At 32.3% G+C, this 22,731-nt stretch overlaps 3 protein-coding genes across 3 annotated transcripts; 1 reads left to right on the top strand and 2 right to left on the bottom strand.

Moving 5' to 3' along the window:
* Positions 1-2,198: 2,198 nt before the first annotated feature.
* Positions 2,199-3,130, bottom strand: LOC122597247 (late embryogenesis abundant protein Lea14-A-like). Its single transcript, XM_043769864.1, has 2 exons — positions 2,918-3,130; positions 2,199-2,469 (listed from the first exon to the last, which is right to left on the bottom strand). The coding sequence occupies exons 1-2, from the start codon at positions 3,121-3,123 to the stop codon at positions 2,199-2,201; spliced, it is 477 nt and encodes a 158-aa protein (XP_043625799.1). The 5' UTR covers positions 3,124-3,130.
* Positions 3,131-3,971: 841 nt separating this feature from the next.
* On the top strand, positions 3,972-5,604 carry LOC122597246 (F-box/FBD/LRR-repeat protein At1g13570-like). The gene is made up of 5 exons (XM_043769863.1): positions 3,972-4,311; positions 4,623-4,783; positions 4,883-4,993; positions 5,073-5,225; positions 5,308-5,604. The coding sequence occupies exons 1-5, from the start codon at positions 3,972-3,974 to the stop codon at positions 5,602-5,604; spliced, it is 1,062 nt and encodes a 353-aa protein (XP_043625798.1).
* An 829-nt stretch (positions 5,605-6,433) lies between these two features.
* Positions 6,434-11,383, bottom strand: LOC122595868 (proline iminopeptidase). Its single transcript, XM_043768331.1, has 10 exons — positions 11,086-11,383; positions 8,559-8,695; positions 8,303-8,476; positions 7,980-8,213; positions 7,789-7,889; positions 7,493-7,565; positions 7,349-7,417; positions 7,154-7,261; positions 6,957-7,082; positions 6,434-6,761 (listed from the first exon to the last, which is right to left on the bottom strand). Exons 1-10 carry the CDS (start codon positions 11,255-11,257, stop codon positions 6,567-6,569), a joined length of 1,389 nt encoding a protein of 462 aa, XP_043624266.1. The 5' UTR covers positions 11,258-11,383; the 3' UTR covers positions 6,434-6,566.
* Positions 11,384-22,731: the final 11,348 nt, after the last annotated feature.

The following is a 22,731-nucleotide window of genomic DNA, read 5'->3' as shown; positions in this document are numbered from 1 at the left end:
AAATAATACTTCATTTTTACTTTGAAAAAAGAAAAACAAAAAGAATATTTCCCTTGGACATACTCTTATCTAAAGGCAAGCTTGAAATAAAAAAGGAATTGAATATTAGGTTTACTTAATATTTTGCCTCAAGGACCCAGTAACGTTGTGTCTTGTGGCGAGTCTAAGGACCAAAACTCACATGAAATTTTATTGGCAATATAAAAAGACCACGAAAACAGTTTTCGAAAGGAGCATTAGAACTAATTGACGAATGACAATTAAATGTGGCAACAACCAAAAGAACAAGAAAAAAACATTGAACCAGCCTTAACACGATTAAGCGAGTAAAGATAAATTCTGTAAAATAGTCTGTTTTCTTCGAGCTGAATGTTTGATTACTCGTTCAGGACAAAAAACAATTCAACATCTATAAACCTTGATTCATGTGAATCCTCTTTACATTATCAATTATTACAATCTAACATGGTTACGTTAAAAAAAACAGCTAATGTTATTCTTTTTTACTCACACTAATCATCTAAATCTCATAATTAACCTCATTCTACAAGTATATAATCATAGTGCAAAAACCAATTTATCCACATCGATCATTATGTATAGATTTGTATACTAATGGAACGAACATGAACAATACTTTCTTATATATATCTCATTAGTTATCGAAAACAAAAATTGTGTTAGCTCTACTAAGGTAGTATTCTTTTAACGTACGTTAAGGCTAGGAATCTGAGAATCTGAGATCCAAATACGAAAATGAAAGATTGCTTAAATAAAAATTCCTTTTGTTTGTAGAAGACTTGTAGTCCCTAACATTTAAAACCCGACGGGCCATATGTTGCTAACCATGACCTATTGGGCTGTTGGTAGTCTGGCCCAATTGTTATAGCCCAAAATGTCCTTGATAGAAAGAGTTTATTTTGCACTTTGTATTTTGTAGCTCATATGTTTAATCGTTTGATCGAGCCAAAATATTCATGGTGATGGGATTTCCTATTTATAAGTAATCGCTTATAATAGAACATTTTTTTCTTATAAAATAATCATATAAGCGGTTTTTTCAAAAGTGATTGTTATTGTATATCTACTTAATTATAATTAGAATAGCCGTGGGCAAAAGTCGGTTTTTGACCCAAACCGGACCCGACCCGGTCCAAATCGGTGTCCGGTTTGGAGGGGTGTTGACCCAAATCGGTTTGAAGACAAATCCGAACCGGTTTGGAACCGATTTGGAGGCTTGAAAACCCAACCCATTTTGAACTGATTGGATAGGTTTGGGACCGGTTCGGGTCCAAACCGATTCGAAAACCGAGCCTATTACTTTTAACTACGTAAATCGTCTTTCGGTCACCTTATTGCTAATGACTCGAGACTAGGACCTAAGATATCTTTCAAATGATAATATCTACTGAATTAACACAAAAAACTCCAAATTATTTAAAAAAAAATACTTAAAATTAAGTGAAAACTCACTGAAAATCACTAAAAATGCTAAAAGGTCGCTTTTTAACTACGTATATCGTTTTTCGGCAATGTGAATGCTAATGACTCGAGACTAGGACCCAAGATAACTTCCAATGAATAACATCTAATGAATTAACACAAAAAAACTTCAAATTATTTCACAAAAAACACTTGAAATTAAGTGAAAATGGTATTTCGGACCGAATAGGTTTGAAACCGATTTCTCAAACCGGTTTGGCGACACCGGTTTGGTGAAACCGGTATTGAAACCGATTTGAACCCAGAAACCCCAATCGGTTTCAAACCACCGGTTTGGCTTTGAAACCGAACCGATTTGGTCAAAATCGGTTTTGACCGGGTTCGATTTTCGGTTTGGTCGGACCGGGTCGGCTCAAACCGGTTTCCTTGGGCACGGCTAGTTAGAAAAAACAACAATCCCGCATCGGCTCATTCGAACTCAAATAATGTTAGAGTTATCTATAATATTTAACAAAAAATAAAAATCTATTTACCAATAAAAGTGAGTTAAATAGTTTCACTATATGAGGGGAATTATTATTTTTATTAATTGTTACATATTACCTTTCAAAATAAAAAAAATGATGTATATATACACGATATGCCATAGTTAAAAGCAAACTTAATTAAAAACGTGTACAAGTGTTACATATATATATATATGAACACAAACACACATACATATCAATCTTAGTATCTTACCATATGCATTCATGTTAAGTAGTAGCGGTTTTGGAACCGAACAAACTGGAGAGTGTAGGGAGTTTGATCTCACCGCAACTGTTGACAGGAATGTTGAGGTTCCCAACAACCGGAAGATCAACGGTGAGAATGATATTGAGCTCATAGTCGATGTCCCAATCCGCACCAATGTCCTTAACTAGGCTCACTAACACGTTATGTGGCACCTTCACCCCAACGTCTAGCATTGTGTCCGCATTTGCCTTTAACGATCCAGGGTCTGGGATCGTGCCTTGAGCTATCACCCTACAAGTCGATTTTCAATGTTATTTGGATCAAAATTGATTAAAAGTCGAGCTGATGATCACATGGCATGCAATTCTAGTACAGTATCGATCTATTAACAATTCTAACTAAAATCCCTCATAGAGAAGTTGAGCTATATATATATGAACAAGATCGTTAATTTATTCGTTTTATTAGACAAATTAATGATAATCACTTTTATCTTTATATCTCATCATAAAATTATGATTTATGTTCGTTCAATTCGGTCATGCCATGCATTAGTACTTTTTTTTATAATAGATGTACGAAATTAAATGCTTTTGATTTGTTTGTTGGTTAAACGAACAAACACAAACAAACCTGAATCTTATATCACATTAATTATTTGTATCTCCATATCTATCAAAAATAATACTATAATCATGATCAATTAGTTGTTTAATTATATTAATCACTAGGAATGAACCTGCCAGCACTTTTGAAGGTATAGGAGATTTCACAAATAGGAATAGGAGTGCTATAAGGATTAGAAACATTGACGTCAGCTTTGTATGTAATGCAATCGCAGCCGATGTCTTTGAGATCAACATTTTTGATGGTGGCTTCGGGCTTTTCCATGTTGGCCACCTTTTCTGCCACGAACTCTTTCGCCTTGTCTATCAATCCAGCCATCTTTAATTTCCTTCTAATTAATTTCTGATGATATATAGAAGATAATTTTGAACAATTAATATGTTTCCAATCTTTTGGTTTGATTTTGATTGAGAAAATATATATGTGTATGCATACGTATAATCGATCGAGATGATCCGTGTGTGGGCAATATGACCCGGAATGACACGTGGGCTTTACTTTTGGTAGTCCACATCGATCATTAATTTTTGTTGTGGTTTTCCGCATAATTACGCCATATTTTTCAACTTTTTTCCATTTGACTAATTAAAAACAATCATATATCCACATTGTATTAATATTGTAGTAGCTAGTATTTATTTCTCCATTTTTTCTTTCATATACTTATAGTATTAATAAAATGAGTAATATGTGTGTACAACTATACAAGAGTTCTACATAATTATGTGTTACTCACAGCCTGATGCCTGCATACAGTTAGTTAAAAGAAGAAATTAAAACGTGAATAGGGTTTAATTTGACTAAGTTTAATTATGAAATGTTGGGAGTAGTGGGTTACTCTTATTGTACCGCTTCTTTAGGTGGTAGGTACGTAGTTGCTAAAATAAAGCTAGCGTAGGTTGATTGTTTCCTTTAGATTGTTGCAATAAATTGCAACACTTTTCCATTTTTCTTTCTGCAAGTTCGGACCCTGCCTTGCCTCTTTTAGGTGGAGTTCAGATACGTTATTCTGTAAAATCAACTAATCTGATTAAACTACATATTTATTTACTTTAATAAATAATGTACATGTAGATTTTATATATGGTACATTCAGATATATGTATGGATCGCAGCCTTAATTTCTCAAGAAATTAATCAACCAACAAACTCTGACAAATTAAGAGATGGAAGCTTTAGGCGGTTTGGATAGAATCAGCATCCTTCCTCAAAACATAACCGAAAAGATTCTAAGTCTTCTGCCAATCCCAGACGCATTGAAGACGAGCATCTTGTCAAGGAAGTGGAGATATTGTTGGGCGAGCATTCCGGTACTTACATTTAACGACCAAATGTTTGAAGGATCATCATCTAGTGGCATACAAAATATGAGCCAAAAACTTGATACCGTCTATCAAGTTTTGCTGCAACACAAAAGTCCGCTAGTGGGGTTTACTTTGTCTATTGAACCAGAGATGGTTTCTAAAGTCGACCAAATCGTTTCTTATGTTGTTTCAAGATGCAATAGTACATTGAAGAATGTCAGCATACTCAACCGTACTTCATCACCCAATAACCACTACAAGCTGCCCTGTTCCTTTTTGCTGCAACACAAAATATGAGCCAAAAACTTGATACCGTCTATCAAGTTTTGCTGCAACACAAAAGTCCACTAGTCGAGTTTACTTTGTCTACCGAACTAGAGATGGTTTCTAAGGTCGACCAAATTGTTTCTTATGTTGTTTCAAGGTACAATAAATCATTGAAGAATATCTGCATACTCAATTATTCATCAACCAACCATTACAGGCTGTCCTGTTCATTTTTCTCCCTTCTAGGATTAGAAGAATTGGAGCTCGCAAATTGTGATTTCGAGCCTCCACCAAAGTTTACTGGGTTTCATTCACTGAACTGGCTAAGTTTTTCCAATGTTGAGATTTCTGCCAAGATGCTAAAACGTTTCCTAACCCATTGCCCACTACTTGACGAATTCTATTTGGTAATTAAGTTCCTTAATTAAGTGTTTGTGAAGCTCCTTAATATATATATATATATATATATATATAGACATTTTCTAAATGTATGTAAGCTTATGCAGGTCGGAAAACAAAAGGATACTACAAGAGTAGAAAACATGCTTACATTTGTTGAGTTTTTTGAGTGTCTTCCTTCAATTCAGATTTTGGCCATCTCAACGTATTATATGAAGGTAATATTTAAGTTTTTATTTTATTTTATTGAAATAGTGTATGTATGCTAGCTAATTCGTTTTGCATATGTTGTTAAAGTACTTTGCTCCAGGTAGGCCAAATAAGTTACCAGTTTCATTAGTCCATCTCAAAATTCTATTCATGGGTGTGTGCTTTATGGATCATGATGAGGTTTCCTCTGCTCTTTGTTTAATCAAAAGCTCTCCAAATTTAGAGAAACTTATGCTCAAGGTAAATAAACCATTAATGAAATGGCAATAGATCTTTTTCTAATTGTGACATGTTTTCTAATTTGATATATTATAATGAATAGTTAGTACCTCAACCAACTTCCATGCATTTTATTGATCTCCAAGACCACACTGGCTTCAAGTTGGATTATCTTCAAGAATTGGAGATGGAATCATTGAGTAACTTATCTATCGAGATGGAATTCGTGAAGCTCATCATGGCCAACTCATCTGTGCTTAAAAATGTACTAATAGAGCTTGATGACAGTGTTTCTGTTGATGAAGAACTAGAGATGTATAGAGACTTGATACGGCGGCCAATTCCACGTGCATCACCTTCAGCAGAAGTGATCATTACACGCCCAAAAACTTCATCCTAAAGGCTATTTGTTGGTAACATTACCCAACTAATTGTCTTATAGACTAAGAAACAAGAAAACATATTTTGATTTTATGGATTATTTTGAATGTGCTTTGCTTATGTATCTATAGGTTTTGTTTTTCTCCAAAGCTTAATCTCATATAAGGAAAAAAAGTTATGAGGAATAAAAGTGGGTTACGGTCAGATTGGCCGGGTGCAAATTTATATTGATAGATGTGAATTATAGTAATACTCATAGACATCTCAGAATTTTCATAGTTTACCCTAAAATTCATGTGAGCGTGGGGATTGACATGAAGCAAATTTTCAGAGATTGTCTTCGTTAAAAGAAAGAAAAAAATAGCTCTAAATTAGAAAACTTATACGAGTATGTTTAAAGCAATATATCATTGGTTTCATACTCCAAGATGTTACCTCACAAGAGCTAAAGATATGCTCCAATGACTGGTCCTTCAAACCACACATCTCATACTCCACCGAGAAAACGTGTACACGTCCCCTGATCAGATTATCTTTTGTAGGAAGCCTACCCAGCCAAAATCGCCATGCCAAAAAGTTCACTTTTATTGGTGCCCAAAATGTTTCTACTAGTTTTGGATCAGCGTAAATTTCCATTCACCGACATCAACGAATTAGAAAGTGTCCTTTTAATGTATGTTGCAAGAATTCAGGAGCAGAATCACTTATAAAGTTATAATCTTCAAAACATTAATGCAAAATTAACATTGCACAGTACTAGCTTTTACATGACGGGGTAAAAGTGCAATAGCAATATGATATACATATGCAATTGCAAAATTAACATTGCAGGACTATATGGATCGAACTGAAAAAAAAAAGTTGTATAAATGATCTTCAAACTCTATGGTGAAAGATTTGATCTAATTTTGAGAGTCATGAACTATTTAGCAACTTAAAAACATAAACAAAATTAACAGGATCTAGTTATGGCCTTGACTGTCAAAATAGTGGCTTTTTACCGTTTAACAACCCCATCAGATGATCTAAAACATGGCCTGCACCATCACGAAGACCGGAGTGCATGTACTCATTAGTTACCCACAGCCTGATGCCTGCAATCTGTGCAGCCGTCTCCATTGACAGGTTGAAGTTCACAAACATATCTTCATAATAAACTGCAGCAGCAACAGGTACCTATCCAGTATTCAAAGCTTTCGTCAAATTCTGATTACAGAAAAAAAAAAAAAAAAGAGAAAGAACAAAAAAATACTGGCTACAAACTCATGATATCTTAAATTTTGCAAATTGAGACATAATACAATGAAAATACCACTTTCTGTATTTTTTTAAAAAAAAATTATAATTAGAAGACGACAGAGAAAAGCATACCTTGTTATAATTCAGTTGTGTTTTATCATATAGAGGCGGCCAATCCTCCTTCTCGGCCAACAAGTTAGCTGCTTCCTTAAATGGCCTTAATGCATGAATTTCATCAAACATCCAAGGGAACACCATCTGCAATAGCAAAATGCAATATGAGCAGATTGTCTTTAAGTTATACATTGCAATAAAAGTGAGGTTCTTACTTCTCCTGTGAGGAAAACAGGCCGGCCTTCTTTAGCAGCTATTACTGCATCAAGTTTACTTTCATGCTTTGCCCTTACTTTGTGAGCAGCCCATTGTGATGCAGCGCCCTTCACGTTACAATCAAATATCAAATAAATAACAGATGACGCTGGAAACAATCATTAATAAAACAACCAAGAACACATGTATGTTACCTGACAATATATGGACTCATGCATAAGAGCATATAACGGGTTTGTATCAAATGATAGCCACTTCTCAAACTGCATTTTTGTGAGAAATCAGAACACAGATACTAACACATACAAGGATAGAAATAGAAAGATAACTGGTCTTACGGCATTCAAGAAGTAATAGCTGATTTGCTTCTTTGCACCAGGAACTATTACGGGATCCCATACTCTCTCAAACCTTAAAGCAAAACAACAATCAATTCATAACTAATCCAAAAAAAACACAACATTCTATTTTCACTTTCAATCAAAACGAATACAACAAATTATTAATCAATATATTTTATAAATAGTTAAATCCTTTTAACTACATATGTTTATATGCAAGAGTAGAAAGGTTAATTAATAATGGTATCCGCAAGGGTATTTATGATAAGAAATGAGTGAATGGTGTGCCATACAAGAAGTGCAGACGTTCGAAACCTGTGCTAGACCCTAGTCCTGTAAGGCCAAGGAGTTGTAAGCCCCTAGGGGTTAATATACCACCAGATGGAAGTGGAACCTATAGCACACACAAAAACACAGTGAGAGACAAAGAAGGTTACTTATTTCTTAAACAATCTAGTTTAATGTTGTCTATGGAGCTACTCACCCCACCTCCTGACTCAGCCAGATAGTTTACCACATCACGAATAATTTTAATATCCTGTGGGTACCTCTTGTAATATTTCTCGTTTTGGAGGACTATAGGACCGATGCTAGCATTATACACAGCCTCTGCTGTGCATCCATCACCGATTGGCGGGATTCCACCCGTCAAAAAGACTTCTTTCAGCCCTTGTGGTGCAAGACTCAGGTACGTCACTCCACAAAAACCACCAAAACTCTATGCACAAAAAAACTAGCTACTAAAGTAGCAAAAAACCAGAATTGAACATAAATAGGAACCCTAAAAACCAAGAATTATTTTCACACCTGACCCAGGACCTTCCAAGGAGCCTCACCGGGAACAAGATACTTTCTAATAAACTCCGCATCATTCACTATATTATCTGCTCGAAAGTATTTTAAGTAGTCAACCAACTCTTGTGCAGACTTCATTTGTAGCATAGATGATGTTGTCAGAGGAGTTGACAATCCCGTTCCTCTCTGCGTTTCAACCAGAATAACGATTAACAAAGTTAGTGTTGGGTTATGCTAAAACTCAAACAAAAAGATGGTAAAAACAAACCTGATCCATGAGAATAACTCGATGTTCTTCGCATGCTTTTCGCAACCAACCACTTGATTCAGTTGGCCTTGGAGCCTCAAAACCTGGCCCGCCTTGTAAGAATAAAAGGTATGGCATAGCTTGATCTTCCTTTCCAACTACACCACAGATTACCGGTTTATATAAAAGATGGTAACTCAGATTATAACAATGAACGACATATTAAAAAGTAATAAGGGTTGGTTCATTTTAAAGAACTTTAAAGAACACGCCATACATTGAAATCCTACCTAAATATCCTAACATTTGAATAACTGTTTTCTCAGTTTCATTTGTTGTCTGTTTTTGTAGATATAACTTTTTAAGCTGATGATCAGACCAACCATCGTGTAAGGCCAATACAAAGGACACGCCGATTTGCTTGTGGATAATATTTACCATGATCAAATACAAATCATGTTCTGCATGAACAAGCTATGTGAGGTAAGATCTTAACTTCAGACTAAATTTAATAGGAGAACATGAATTCACTTCCTCTGCAATGACACAGACTGATTTAACCAAACCAAATATACCGATTCAATCATATGACATATGGTTTTTGGTTATGGCAATTAGGATAACCCATATTTTGGTTCAGTTATGTATATGCTCAAAAACCAGAACCAATTTAACCAAACATGGTTCTACAGAGTTCGAAATTTCCATTGTATAGATTATCCTGGACACATACACATTCCCTTCAACCTGGCCCACCAGAAGAGCAGAGCTCCAAAAATCATCTCAAAGCATTTCTTGATCTGCTATCTGACAAGATTTAAAACATCAACTATCTTATATACTCTACGACCCAACTCCAAATATGTTACGAATGAAGCTTTGAGACTATAGCTCATAAAGAGGTAATGCCAGCCAATAACCTTCATCAAAACTGGTAAGTCCACGTCCAACTTATTTCTCAGTTGTGTTGCAACAACTGGAACACTACCATTACCATTTACCAAGACCCATATGCCAACATAAACCACCATAACAGAATGTTAAGATTTAAAAGAAACAAGAAGACAGTGATGAATGCAAAGGGCTGGAAGACTTGTTGCCCTCTGTCTATACATGGTATGAACTACATTTCTCGTGCCATATTAACCCAGAAGTTTCTAACAAACCCTTTCAACACACCATCATATATAGGGTTCTCTTGTCTCCACCACCCCGAACAGTCAAACACTGCTTCCTTTACCAACAAAAACTTTTTCATTGACCGTTTCCCTTGAGTGAAATTTGCTACTTGCACTAAACTTACCATCCAAAATAACTTCCTCAAATCAAACTCACAAACTGCATGGAACACAAACCGATGATCTTATCTAAGCAGCCCATTGAGTAGACATATTCCGGAGTCCAATCCAACATAAACTCCAAATAGTAGCTGACTGCAACATTCTTATCTTTATCATCCAGTTTTGAATACTTCTATTCCATCTGAGACCTTTCTTAGGCATTTCATTTGCCACTTTTAAAGACTCTTGTTAACTTCAGCAGTTCCAACCACATCAATTAAGCCTGCTGATGTACCAGTAACTCCAGTTGGAACTTGTGGCCCTATAACATCTACATCACTGACTGTAGGTTCTTTGCAGTATTTTAATGCCCTAAAAAGTTAAATTTAACCAAAATACGATGATAAAACACATACCATCCATTGATGCTAGCTGACTCAATGATAACATCAAACACCGTATTTATGACATGTCCCCTTAAATTCAGAATTTCAGATAACACACTATTTCTGTTTACAACAAGAAGGCACGGAATTATTCTTTGTGGTAGCATCTAAAGAGTTCTCCAACATAGAACCAGCTGCATGTAGCCAAAACTCCTCATCATTCAATATAATGGAAATAATGTCTCCTTCAGTCCCCCATACTACAACCGAGACCAAGACAATCATTTATAGCTTAACCAACTTACTTTCAACTAATCATCATCAGACACCCGCATCAGCATCACACACTAAGTAACTATGGTGCCTGACTTAAAAGGTTGACCTATCCAAAATGACCCATAACATCGACAACCAACCGAATAACCAATTTACTAAAACCAAATGTTCAAGGCTTTCCATCAACTTAACTAAGTAGTTATTGGAATTGAATGGTTTTGGGCCATAACCGAACCATGTTCAGGCAGTTCAACCCAATTTATAACTACCGAAATGGACTTAAAGTGAAAGTATAAGGACCATTCTATGACATTTTCTTTTAACATACATAATTCAACTTAATAAGTAAAAGGGGCTAATCTATTTGGTACTGTAAGATCATTAAAAAAACTACTAGCATTTTTCTAAATTCACATTTATAGTCCAAAAACCTAATCCTATTTTACATGTAAGAAGACAAGTGCACCAAACATGCATATATGCATAATAATATAAAAAAAGATTTAAACAAAAAGTTTGACTTTGAATATATATTATTTATATCAGAATTCATATAATAATCTAAACATATAACAATAATGATGATGATTAAATAATGAAGTGCACCTGTAACGGCTTCGCGAGCAAAAACAGAGATGTATGGTGATTGTTTGAATGGCCGAGAATAATCGAGTGGAACGGTGAAACGATGGTCACGGAGACTGAGTTCAGGGACTGAGTACCAGTCTCCTGCCACGTGGCTTGGCTCAGGATTGTATTCTTTGTCATCAACACCCATTTTGTTCGATACGAATGATCTTGTTCTGAATACGAGGAGGAAATAGTGTTTGGGTTTTGGTTTGGGTTTGAAGCGAGTGTTGTAAAAAGGGAAGGAGAAGGAGAGTCGTGATGTTAATGAAAGTGTTTGCATCTTTGATTGGATTCCTCGGATTATTTGTTACTTCGTTCTTATCCACGTAATTATCTTTTGGAAAATAATAATGACAGCCTAGAACGATCAATAACAACTTATTATATGTTTAAAAACTTGTATATTATATATTAAAAAAATCAAATTTCAATTACCTACGCACTATGATTCATACAATTTAATTGAATCAGATAAAATTGGAATTAAATTTTATTAGTTAGTATGTTTAGTTGTTAAAAGACAAAAAAAAAAATAAATTTGGTAACCGTTGACTACTTTTTCTCTTGTCTTTAACGAGTCATTCTAACTCTCTCCACTGTCTGTGCTCGTATGTAAATATTTTCTCATTTGACGAAGTCGAATTTTATTTTCATCCGTCACTTGAGTTTTCAAAACACAAAAAACATTCCATCAAGTTCTAATGAGCCGCTACATCAACTGATATTTGAAAATACATCAACTGATATTTGAAGATATGAATTCTTTAGTATTCAGGTCGTTATTGTGCATCTCGTCTAACCACTTAGATTAAGGATAATCGGCATCCACGCAGTCATCTACTTATAATTATTAACTAGTTTTTTTTGTCTCCGGACGTTTCCCCGGGAGACATTACGTAACATCTACACATGTGGAAAAAATTATATAAAATGAAATTTTCGTGGCAAGAGTTAAAAAGTGAAAGGTTATGTGGTCAAAAGTAAAGAAACTGAAACTTTGGTGGCTGAAGTTGAAAAATTTAAAGTTATGTGATAAGAAGTTATGAATATAAAACTTTGTTGACAAAAGAAAAAAAAATTCAAAAGTTATGTGGTGAAAAAAGTTACAAAATTGAAAGTTATGTGGCGAAAACATAAAGTTATATAGTAAAAAGTAAATAAAATAAACTTTGGTGATTGAACTTCAAGTACTTAAAGTTATGTGGTAAAAAGTTAAGTAAATAAAACTTCGTTGACGAAAGTTAAAAATCTAAAAATTATGTAGTAAAAATTATTGGCAAAAGTTATAAAAAAAAAGTTATGTGGTAGAAAGTAAGAGAATGAAACTTTCCTGGTAAAAGTCAAAAAAATAAAAGTATAAAAAGTAAATAAAACAAAACTTCTGTGTGGAAAGTAGAAGAGACGAAAGTGATGTGGGAAAAAGTAAAAGGACGAAAACTTTAGTAAATTTATGTGATAAAAAATAAAGAGAATGAAACTTTCGTGACAAAAACTAGAAAAACAAAAATTTAAAAAGTAAGTAAAACAAAAATTTCATGCAAGAAGTAAAAGAAATAAAAGTTATGTGACAAAAAGTAAAATTTTAAAGTTTTTGTGATAAAAAGTAAAAAGAATGAAGTTTCGTGGCAAAAAATAGAAAAACGAAAGTTTAAAAAGTAAATAAAACAAAACTTTCGTGCCAAAAGTAAAATAAATTAAACTTATGTGACAAAAAGTAATAAAAAGTTTTCGTGGTACAAAGTAAAGAGAATGAAACTTTCGTGACAAAAGTTAGAAAAACATATGTTTAAAACTAAATAAAACTAAACTTTCGTGCTAAAGGTAAAAGAAATTAAAGATATGTGACAAAAATTAAAAGGTTAAAGTTATGTGGCAAAAATTAAGAAACCTAAAAATCTAAATAATCTAAGTTTGTATTAAACATAGAAGATGTGAAAGTTTGGGGTAAAAGTGTAAAACAATAAAAGTAGTAGTATTTTTGTGGCAAAAGTAGAAATCCTATAAGTTTAGTGGTGAAAATAAAAAACTATAAATTTTACTGTAGCCAAGGCTACTTTAAAAATCCAAAAGTTAAGTGTTAAGATCAAAAGTAAAAAAGATTTGATGATTAAAGTTAAAATTCAAAGTTAATTGTTAAAAGTTTAAAACTTTAAAAGTAAATTATACTTAAGTTTGTATACAAAAAATTAGCTAAAGTTAAGAATCCAAAAGTTAAACTAAAATTAAAACTGCAAAATTTAAGTATTAAAAATAAGATGTATAAAATCGTAAGAAAAAAAAAAATTGGCTGACGTCAGCATGACGACAACGATGACGTCATCATGTACTGTACTTAAGCCTTCATAAAATGTTATATATAAATTAAAGTCCAGAAACTTTGACTCTTTGTAAAATGTTCAAACTTGTGCATAGATGTTAATCACTAGTTTGGGGTGCCAACGTCTAGCTAAGTAGTCTGAAGCTTGATTAGTGGAAGTGGTGACCATAACTATACATTGATTACGAGAGAATTACACTATGTAACATGTTATCTGGTCAATGCCTAGTATATACCTTCGCGTCGAGGGGACATTGCCAAGGACTTCCAATTCCAAAATAGAGTGACATGGTATTTAAAAACTTTAATATAGTTGGTAAAACAATCTTTAAATGTTCATTAGATTAGACCCCGTGCATTGCATGTTTATATCTTATTATACTGATTCCTCGTAAATTGTATATAGTAAAAACAATCGTAGAAGTTAAAATGAATGATTATATATTGTAAAATAGACATTGATATAAATTAAAGTGCAAAAACCTAATTAAGCTCAAGTATGTTTACATTGATATAGGTTTTTCATTACAATGTCAACTGGGTCAAATGATAAATTAGTCATTTGATTATAGACATTAAAACCTATCCCTTTTGTTAATGCCAAAGTTTAAAATGCTAGACTTTGAAAATCTAAAATATGACCCTATATTAGTTAAATTGTAATAGTGAGATTAAAAATAAAATAGTTTAATTATTAAAAAATAAAAATAAAATACATATGTAGTTATAATTATGTTATGTTATTTATGAATAGATGTTAATAAATTTACAATTATCTACATGTGAAGTGATCAAGTGAGAACAAAAAATAAAGGCGAGAACCGTGCAAACCACTAAAACCATTTTTAGGGTGGAGTGCGTGCAGATAAAGACTACGCTCATATCGTACTGTATCCATCTGTTTTCAACGATATAATTTTTATAAACAAAAAGTCAACCTTGGTCTAAATTTTGAAACTTTTCGATTTTTTTTTATAACTTTTAATATGAATATTTGACATTTGATTTAATAGATATTTGTTTAACTTTCTCAAATATCAATGAAATAATAAATGAAAGGCAAGTATATACCAAAATCACTTATTTAGTTTTGATATAAACCCAACCCCTTCAAATATATATATATATATATATTTATATATATATGGTAAAGTTATTTTGAGAACCATTTTTTTGCGTAAACATTTGAAAACTTTTCAAATCAAGCCCAACCGATGATTGTTCCTTACATGAAAATTGTTTTTTGAATGTTTTCTGAATAACTTATGTGTAATTTTAAAGTTTATAATTGTGTGGAGGCATGGATTATCATCCGTTATACAATTATGTGGAGATTTGGATTATTGATCACATATACACGAATATTGCTATGATCACATTTCTATCGTATAACAATCAAACAATTCTCGTGGTTTGTCTATAAGTAGAAAGTCAAGTAAATGCATTCACGTGGTTGAACCAGAGCAAAGTGTGGTTATTATATTTGTCATTAGAGTTGTTATCATTGACGGGATGCAATGTCTATAAGAGGGTTGACATCATATGGGTCGTTCGTACAGCGTGGGTGGTCAGTGGTCACCACACGTAGAACATCGCCGCCAATAGGTGTCCACGCGTGAGTGGTTGATTCTGCGTGGTTTTACCACTCGCGTGGAGCTTGAGGGGTTGTTACCCTTGGCTAGCCAACGGCTAGTTTTTTTTTTTTTTAATTCTCTTTTTTCTATTTAAACATTCTTACAACACACATTCATCCTTACATTATCATATTTACACATACATTCACCCAGACATTCATCCATACTTTTTATTTCAAATTTACACACACCTCCTTCCATACTTCAAATCATGGCAACACAACAGGTCAATGATCGTTTGGGATGCTAAAATGGCGATGCAAAACCACATGCTCAACGATGTCAGACACAAAACTGAAGTTAACAACGTTATCCATAGTGTAACCGACAGCAAGGCGGCTTTCATAGCCAAAATTGAATAAATTAAAGTTGCAGGCCAATGAGTATGTTGTATATCTTCGACAGAAGATCAATTGGCTAGATCAAACTATTTTCCAGCTTACCGCTGCCTTTACCACATTAAAAGCCACGCTAGACGATGGGGTGTTATGGAAAGGCAAGTGGTGGTCGGCATGTAGATTACCATACTGACCCGGGAGGAGTACGCATCTCCTCAACCTAGCGACGTTGCGAGGTCTCTTAAACCCTATTGTACATTCATCGCAACGATGGTGATAGTATCGTGGACTCGGACTATTCTGAGTGTTAGTATTATATAATATTTTTATTATGTTTTTTTAGTTTTATGTAATGTTTTTATGGAATGGGATTCCCTCAATTTTCCTTGATTAAAAATCATTGAATAAAAATCAAGGGCTAAGATTAAATAAGTATCATTGAATCTTGGCCCTTGATTTTCATCCAATGGTCAAGATCCTCCCAACTTGGCTAGTCAAGTTGGATGAAACTTGAGGGAATCCTCCTCCTGTTTTTATTATGTTTTTTAGTATTATGTAACTTTTTTTTTTTTGTAGTATTAGTAATTTATGTAATGTTTTTATGTTTATTGAAATTTAGTTTTAAAAATAAAGTTGTAATAAGTGGTGGGTGAGTGGTGGCAATGTCAACAAAAATCTAAGTGAGTGGTGAGTGATGGATTTGAGGTCACATAACGTGATTGGTTGAAACTGAGTGATGAGTGAGTGATGGGTGGAGGTGATGCCAAACCCTCTAAGGGTGGTCACCACCCCATCCTCAAATTAATTTAATTAGTGGCAAATATTTTTATATATATACAACTTGAACTTAATCATTAATTAATGATTAGACGTAAGGATGTGCATGATCCGGTTTAATCAATTCATTAGTGATTAGACGGTTTTAACTAAAAATTTAACTCAAACCAATAATAAGGGTTTAATGTTTTTTCAAACCAAACCGTCTAGATTAGTGTCTTAAACCAAACCAACTAAAACCAATTAAACTGGTTTGGTTTGGCCGGTTTATATTTTATAAATATATAAATAAAATCATGTGCTTATAGATAACAGAGGAAGAGTTATTTGAGAACTCACAAATAAAAAAGAACACGAAAACAATTTTGGACCACTCATTTTCTTAAATTTTCTTTCTCTTCCATTAAATAAGAAAATTCACCTAAATCATTTAAAATACTTTATCTCACAAACCGTAAATCGTTAGACGAAACAAAAAGCATGGGTAGTTTACTGCCTTATCATTAACAAGATCAGTTTAGTTAATATAAACAGAAATGCTGCAAGTTAATGCTACTACGATAATTAGTGGTGGATGCAAGCTTATAATAAGGGGCAAATCTATGAACATAGCTCATAGTAAATGTGTTGGAAGCTCCTTAGAAATCTTATCCGACCATCCTTGTACTCAAGATGTAAGATGATAAGCCCATATATATATATATGTATATATATATATTTAATAACATAAGCTCTGCCCAAACTCACATCCCTTTATCAGAGCACAATGACTGAAAGTCACAAAACCAAGGGACTGATGGTTTAAACAACCATCCACCGTCTCCCCTGACTCGCCAGTCTTCATTTATACGGCCGGTGTTGCTATGTTGTTTCCTTTAGCTTTTGATACTTGATACATCTATCAAGATTTCATGAATAAGGTTTCTTTTCTGTTAAAAACGATGTGTGCATTCACTGATTGTGGATAGATTGCTGATTTTGGTACTTAAATGTATTGTTCTAGTAATCGAAATTTTAACACAGTGAATTATTAGATGATACTAGTATTCAAAGTTTGAAATGTCATTTTAACTTCTATCTAAATTCCAAACATCTTTCTATCTATGTATGTACAGGTGATGGAGAGGACAGCTAGAAACTGACTAGATATGCGGATTGAGAAGATAGAGGAGAAGAGAAGATATAGTAACTACAAAAATTAAGATTCTATAGATACGTTACTGCTATGATAATACTGCTTGTGTTTTTCTATGATGAGATACTTACTACTATCGACCACTTGTTCATGCTATTTATATGTTACTCTTTTATGATATAAATTCTTGCCTACCATGACAAGTATAACACCCTGCAAAATTCGGGTCATATTTTTTAGTTTTCGCTCAACAAGTTCATTCATTAGATGTTTTAATTTTCACACATGATCACATGCGACTAAGCATGTTTTCTAGCATCATTATCTTATGAATCTACATGAACTTTTTACATCTTTTATATATGTGACATTACACAATTAAATCACCATGTCAATACCAAATTGCTAGAAATTAAATTACTTTACGTGGAGCTTTAAAAGTCCCTCTTTTGTCTTTTCTTTAGAACTCGGCATCACTAAAACGAGATGAGAAGAACCTATTTTCTGGTTACTAAAAGCACAAATAATGTGTTTAAACCTTAATAGGTAAAACCATATCTCATGTACTCTAATACGTTATTACATACACTCAGACATTTGGTATAACCTGGGCAGAAATTAGAGCTACAACCAGAGCATTACTAAGTCATACTGAACTTGACCCAATATGCCTCACATGAAACTAATGTGCACTAAACTGATCCGACCGACCTCTTATTTCACGCAATACAAACTTACACTCAGACTCTAGCTAGTTTGGTATGAAAAAATAGATCCAATTATACACTCAGTAGCTCAGTTTCGTGTCTTACTAATTAAATAGTTTCGTATTCAATCATTCAAGTGAAGGTCATATTTCAAGTATAGTTCTGATCACGTTTGTTAACATATAGTGGCCGATTATTAGTTTATTATGTGTGTAAAAATATATTCCAAATACTACAAGCATGACAAATTAGAAAGTTGGTACAACTAAAAAAACTACAAAATCCTTCCTTCCTTGAAACCTGCCCTAAATGAGACAAAAACAAGGAACAAGTAGATGCTTATCATCACTCTAGTTTAGCTCCATATATCACCACCATAGCTGTGCTTTCTCATGCTTCTAGAACTGACATTTCCTCTATGTTTAAAACTCAGTAGTTATTGTGGCCTTCGTGCATAGATTTATTCATTTATATATGCTTACTTGATTATATGTCCATATATGTTTAAATGCTTTTATGCTTTACCTGTTTGTCTAATTTTTCTTTTTGACATAACTGCTATATTTGAATATGTTCACGTACACACGCATCAACATGCAGGGAGTCTTTCTATGCCTCCCAGCTTTCCATACTCGCCCATGGCGAGATTTGGGTAATACTGCTGTATGTCTAGGCCTGGTTGGCTTTATTTATATTTGTTTATATTCCTTGGTGATTCTTCTTTGTCCATCTATGTTAGTTTAAGATTGTCAATGCGAAGATTCTAAACCTAAGGTGTCTCTCATAGGTGTGTATAATTCATGTAGAAGGTTAATTGTATGAAAGATTAGGAATGGTTGATAGGTTTAATTAGTGAAAACGTTGATAGAGAAGGTACTAAAAAAACACCTCTTCGTCTAATCAAGAACTGGCCACTATATTAGCCGTAATTTGATTAAGGATAAAAAGTTTTAGATTTGATAACTAGAGTACCATTTTACCGTAAAATCTTGGCTATCAAATTGGTGAGAGAGACCGTAATTTATTTGTTAAATTGTATTTAATCGTGTAAAATAATTACTCTAAAATTTGGATTCAGCAATTGTATATGGATAGAGTAGGTAATCATTTAGCAGACTGTTCTAAACTCCTACCAATCTATGAATATCTGTCAAAAATACAGTAGTTACAATAAGCTTACTGATGATGCTTTCATTATCTTGAGTTTCATATTTCTTCAGCTTCCTTTTGAACCGGCTAATGCATATCTGTATGTGAGCATTAGATCTAATATTATGAACTCAGCATCTATTTGTTTTGTGCAATAAGATATTTTTCAGGTTTGCGCTAACGACATATATTGTACCTATTTTTCATTCATTATTTCACTCAAATGAAAGGAAAGGTGTTGGTGAATCTAATCAAGGATGAGAAGAATGAGAACAATAAACATTGTATTCCTTTTAGTGTTCTTTAGAGGTGGCAAAATGGGTGGGTTGGGTAACGCTTGAAAAGGGTTCACAGTGAAACAAGCCACACTTTCGTACGGTTGGAATTGGCCTAGTTTAGGTTGTATTTACCTACACACACAATTCTTCTGACCATATTTATGGACATGTACTACTATCATAAAAATTAATATCTTAGTAATAGATTAATTCTTTTAGATAAAAGAAGTTAGGATGAAGTTAGCACCTTAGATTCTCTCAGGGTAACAAAAATAATATGCAAGTCAAAGTTTAGTATGCAGGTGTTCGGGCTTTGCTTCATGACTATACATAGAATCTAAAACTAATAACATCCGGTAACTAACATATTAGGAATAGCAAACATCATGGAATGGTACGTCTTACTTCAATGTAGGTGAAAACCTTATTCTCGCTAAATTTTTCACAAGTCTATGTCTTATCATCTGTTTCTATGCAAGTATCATTTTAAGTTAAGTGAAATATGAGTGGTTCAAGCATTCAATTGGGAAATATTGTTACAGGTTGAAAGGAACTAGGATGGATTGCTTTCATATTTTATGCAGAGTCTCGCACCAATTGACGCCGCACAAAGCATGGCAAGACCAACTAGTTAAAATGTATAAAAATGGTTTCTTACTTCGAAGGATGATGGTTATATTACCCACTTTACGTGTATATGATATATTCTTTTTGCAAAGACGGGAACCAAAAACTTGCATGGGTGTTAATTGTTTCAAGTTTTAAAGATGGAGAGATTTGCTCGTCTAAAATCTACCAATCAAACTTCGTAAATGTTGTTAAACTGAAGAAATGAAATTGTAATTCTCGTAAATTTGGCTTTACAATCAAGCCTCGTGTCAACACTAAATCAACCGCCATCTTTTAATTCCTAACCAATCATGAGGCTGTTTTTAGTTTGTTGACAACTTCAAAATTCCTTGGAAACAAGTACGAAAGGCATTGTCCACATTTATTGTTAACTGGGAATTAAAAATTTATTTATTCCAAGCTGCCAAATTTAACTCAAATCTTATTGAACTCAAATCTCGCCGGCTTTCCTTATGTAAAATCGTAGATTTGTGTTGTACCAATCTTCGTAAAAAGACTTTGTACTAAACTTCATGAATAGTACATTTGTAACGTTCTTAAGTTGTACAATCTTCGCAAATTTTAAAGTCGCAAATACTTAAAAGTTCACATATTATGAAAATTATATATATTTGATGTGATAGATGGTGTTGTAAATTAATACTTGTTTTAATTATAAAAATTTTATATACCATATGTTTTATTGTAACAAAAAGAATATATATATATATATATATGTATATGTATGTATGAGGGCCTCTCATTTATTCATTATATATTTATAGATTAAAAAATTAACATGTGAGATGGATTTCATCCAAGGTGGATGGTGTTGTCTCACACCTTCACTTTTCCATTATATATACGATAATTTTAATGATGCCCAGTGATTTTCAGTGAAAAAAAATCTATCATTTATTTGTTTAACTAGATTATTTTCCCGCGTAATACACGAGAATATTAATAAATCTATTAAAAGGTTAATATGTGATAAACTAATATTAAGAGATTTTAAAATGAAAAGGGTATCAATTTTAAATAAATTATGTTAAAACGACTGACTTTGTTACTAAATATTCTGACAAGGCAACAGAATAATAGAAAATTACGTCAAATAACTCAGGCTAATTTACTATACACGGCTTAAGGGGAAAAAAATAGTTTTGACATGTGCTAATCCAAAGAAACAAAAATATTTACAATATAAAATAGGTTATCGCTTGCTCCATTGTTATCCCGAAAGTGTACATTGTTGTGATGTTTCTATAATGACCATCACCAAATAAATTTTTGTTATTTTTATATATGTGTATAATAAAATTTCCTAACTAATAAATAACCAATTTTAGTATTTATCTAAAAATTCTATTAACATTATAAACAAAAGTCAGTCATGATTTTTACATAATATCATAGTTTTAAATTTAATAACTATTTTGATTTAGTTTTATCAACTGATAATAATTATGTGTTTAAGACCATATATCTAATGTATTACACGGACACAAACTGAAAAAAATTAATCCATTGATTAAAACTGTATATAATGTTAGTAGCCCTATACGAAAAAAAACCTGAAATTTGATTTTATGATCATAACATAATGTTAGTATAAACCATCTATCCAATACGTTACATGGACATCAATATATATGTATATTTGTAGATAGATTATAATTAATTATAATTATTATAATTAAGAACTAAACAATAACTTTAAAAGTGTAAACAAAAAATAAAATAAATAAAAAACCCTTATTAAATTATTAAATCATTTATTAAATAAACAATAAATAAATAAATTTCACAAGTTTACAATTCCATACAAGTAAAATACGTAATTTCTTTTTCTTAATATATGTATATAATAAAATATTTTTTTTCCTAACTAATTAATAACCAATTAAAGTATTTGTTTAAAGATTCTATTAACATTATAAACAAACGTCAGTCACAATTTTTACATAATTTTATAGTTATAATTTAATAACTATTTTGATTTAGTTTTATCAACGGATAATAATCATATGTTTAAGACCATATATCGGGTGCATTACATGGATACAATCCTACTTAATTTATTAACACTATTGACGATAAAAAAAATAATATTAAGTGATATAAAAAAGATAAAAACTAAAAAGCGTATTAAGCCAAACTGAAAAAAAAAATAATCTAATGATTAAAACTGTATATAATGTTAGTAGCCCTATATAAAAAAACCTAAAATTTGATTTTATGATCATAACATAATGTCGGTATAAATATCATATTTATAATATCATCTATCCAATGCATTACATGGACATGGTTATATATATTTGTAGTTAGATTATAGTTATAATTATTATAATTAAGAAAGTGTAAACAAAAATAAAGTAAATAAAAAACCCTTATTAAATTATTAAATCATTTATTAAAAGAAACAAGAAATTAATAATTTTCACAAGTTTACAATTCCATACAAGTACAATACGTAAATTAATTCTTAAAAGAGTTCGACCCTTATTAAATTATCAAATCATTTATTTAAAAAAACAATAAATAAATAATTTTCACAAGTTTACACTACCATACAAGTACAATACGTATACTAATTCTTAAAAGAGTTCAAATTGAACAATCGATATATATCAAAAAAAAAATTTATATTAATTATGGTATATTGTAATAATTAA

Source organism: Erigeron canadensis, chromosome 4 (genome assembly GCF_010389155.1).
Source record: "Erigeron canadensis isolate Cc75 chromosome 4, C_canadensis_v1, whole genome shotgun sequence".
Lineage (NCBI taxonomy): Eukaryota > Viridiplantae > Streptophyta > Magnoliopsida > Asterales > Asteraceae > Erigeron > Erigeron canadensis.
Note: the sequence above shows the minus strand (reverse complement) of the source record. Positions and strands in the feature narration are given on the sequence as shown.

What these genes read in the sequence shown, in the direction of transcription:
- LOC122595868 (XM_043768331.1), bottom strand. Translation starts at nt 11,257, where the DNA reads ATGGGTGTTGATGACAAAGAATACAATCCTGAGCCAAGCCACGTGGCA. An exon ending in TGCTCGCGAAGCCGTTACAG is followed by an intron (nt 8,696 to 11,085) that starts GTGCACTTCATT and finishes TCTGTGGTGTAG; the next exon opens with TTGGAAAGGAAGATCAAGCT. An exon ending in CACAACTGAATTATAACAAG is followed by an intron (nt 6,762 to 6,956) that starts GTATGCTTTTCT and finishes AATACTGGATAG; the next exon opens with GTACCTGTTGCTGCTGCAGT.
- LOC122597246 (XM_043769863.1), top strand. Translation starts at nt 3,972, where the DNA reads ATGGAAGCTTTAGGCGGTTTGGATAGAATCAGCATCCTTCCTCAAAAC. An exon ending in TGTTGTTTCAAGATGCAATA is followed by an intron (nt 4,312 to 4,622) that starts GTACATTGAAGA and finishes TCTCCCTTCTAG; the next exon opens with GATTAGAAGAATTGGAGCTC. An exon ending in TCTCAACGTATTATATGAAG is followed by an intron (nt 4,994 to 5,072) that starts GTAATATTTAAG and finishes ATGTTGTTAAAG; the next exon opens with TACTTTGCTCCAGGTAGGCC.
- LOC122597247 (XM_043769864.1), bottom strand. Translation starts at nt 3,123, where the DNA reads ATGGCTGGATTGATAGACAAGGCGAAAGAGTTCGTGGCAGAAAAGGTG. An exon ending in ACCTTCAAAAGTGCTGGCAG is followed by an intron (nt 2,470 to 2,917) that starts GTTCATTCCTAG and finishes ATCGACTTGTAG; the next exon opens with GGTGATAGCTCAAGGCACGA.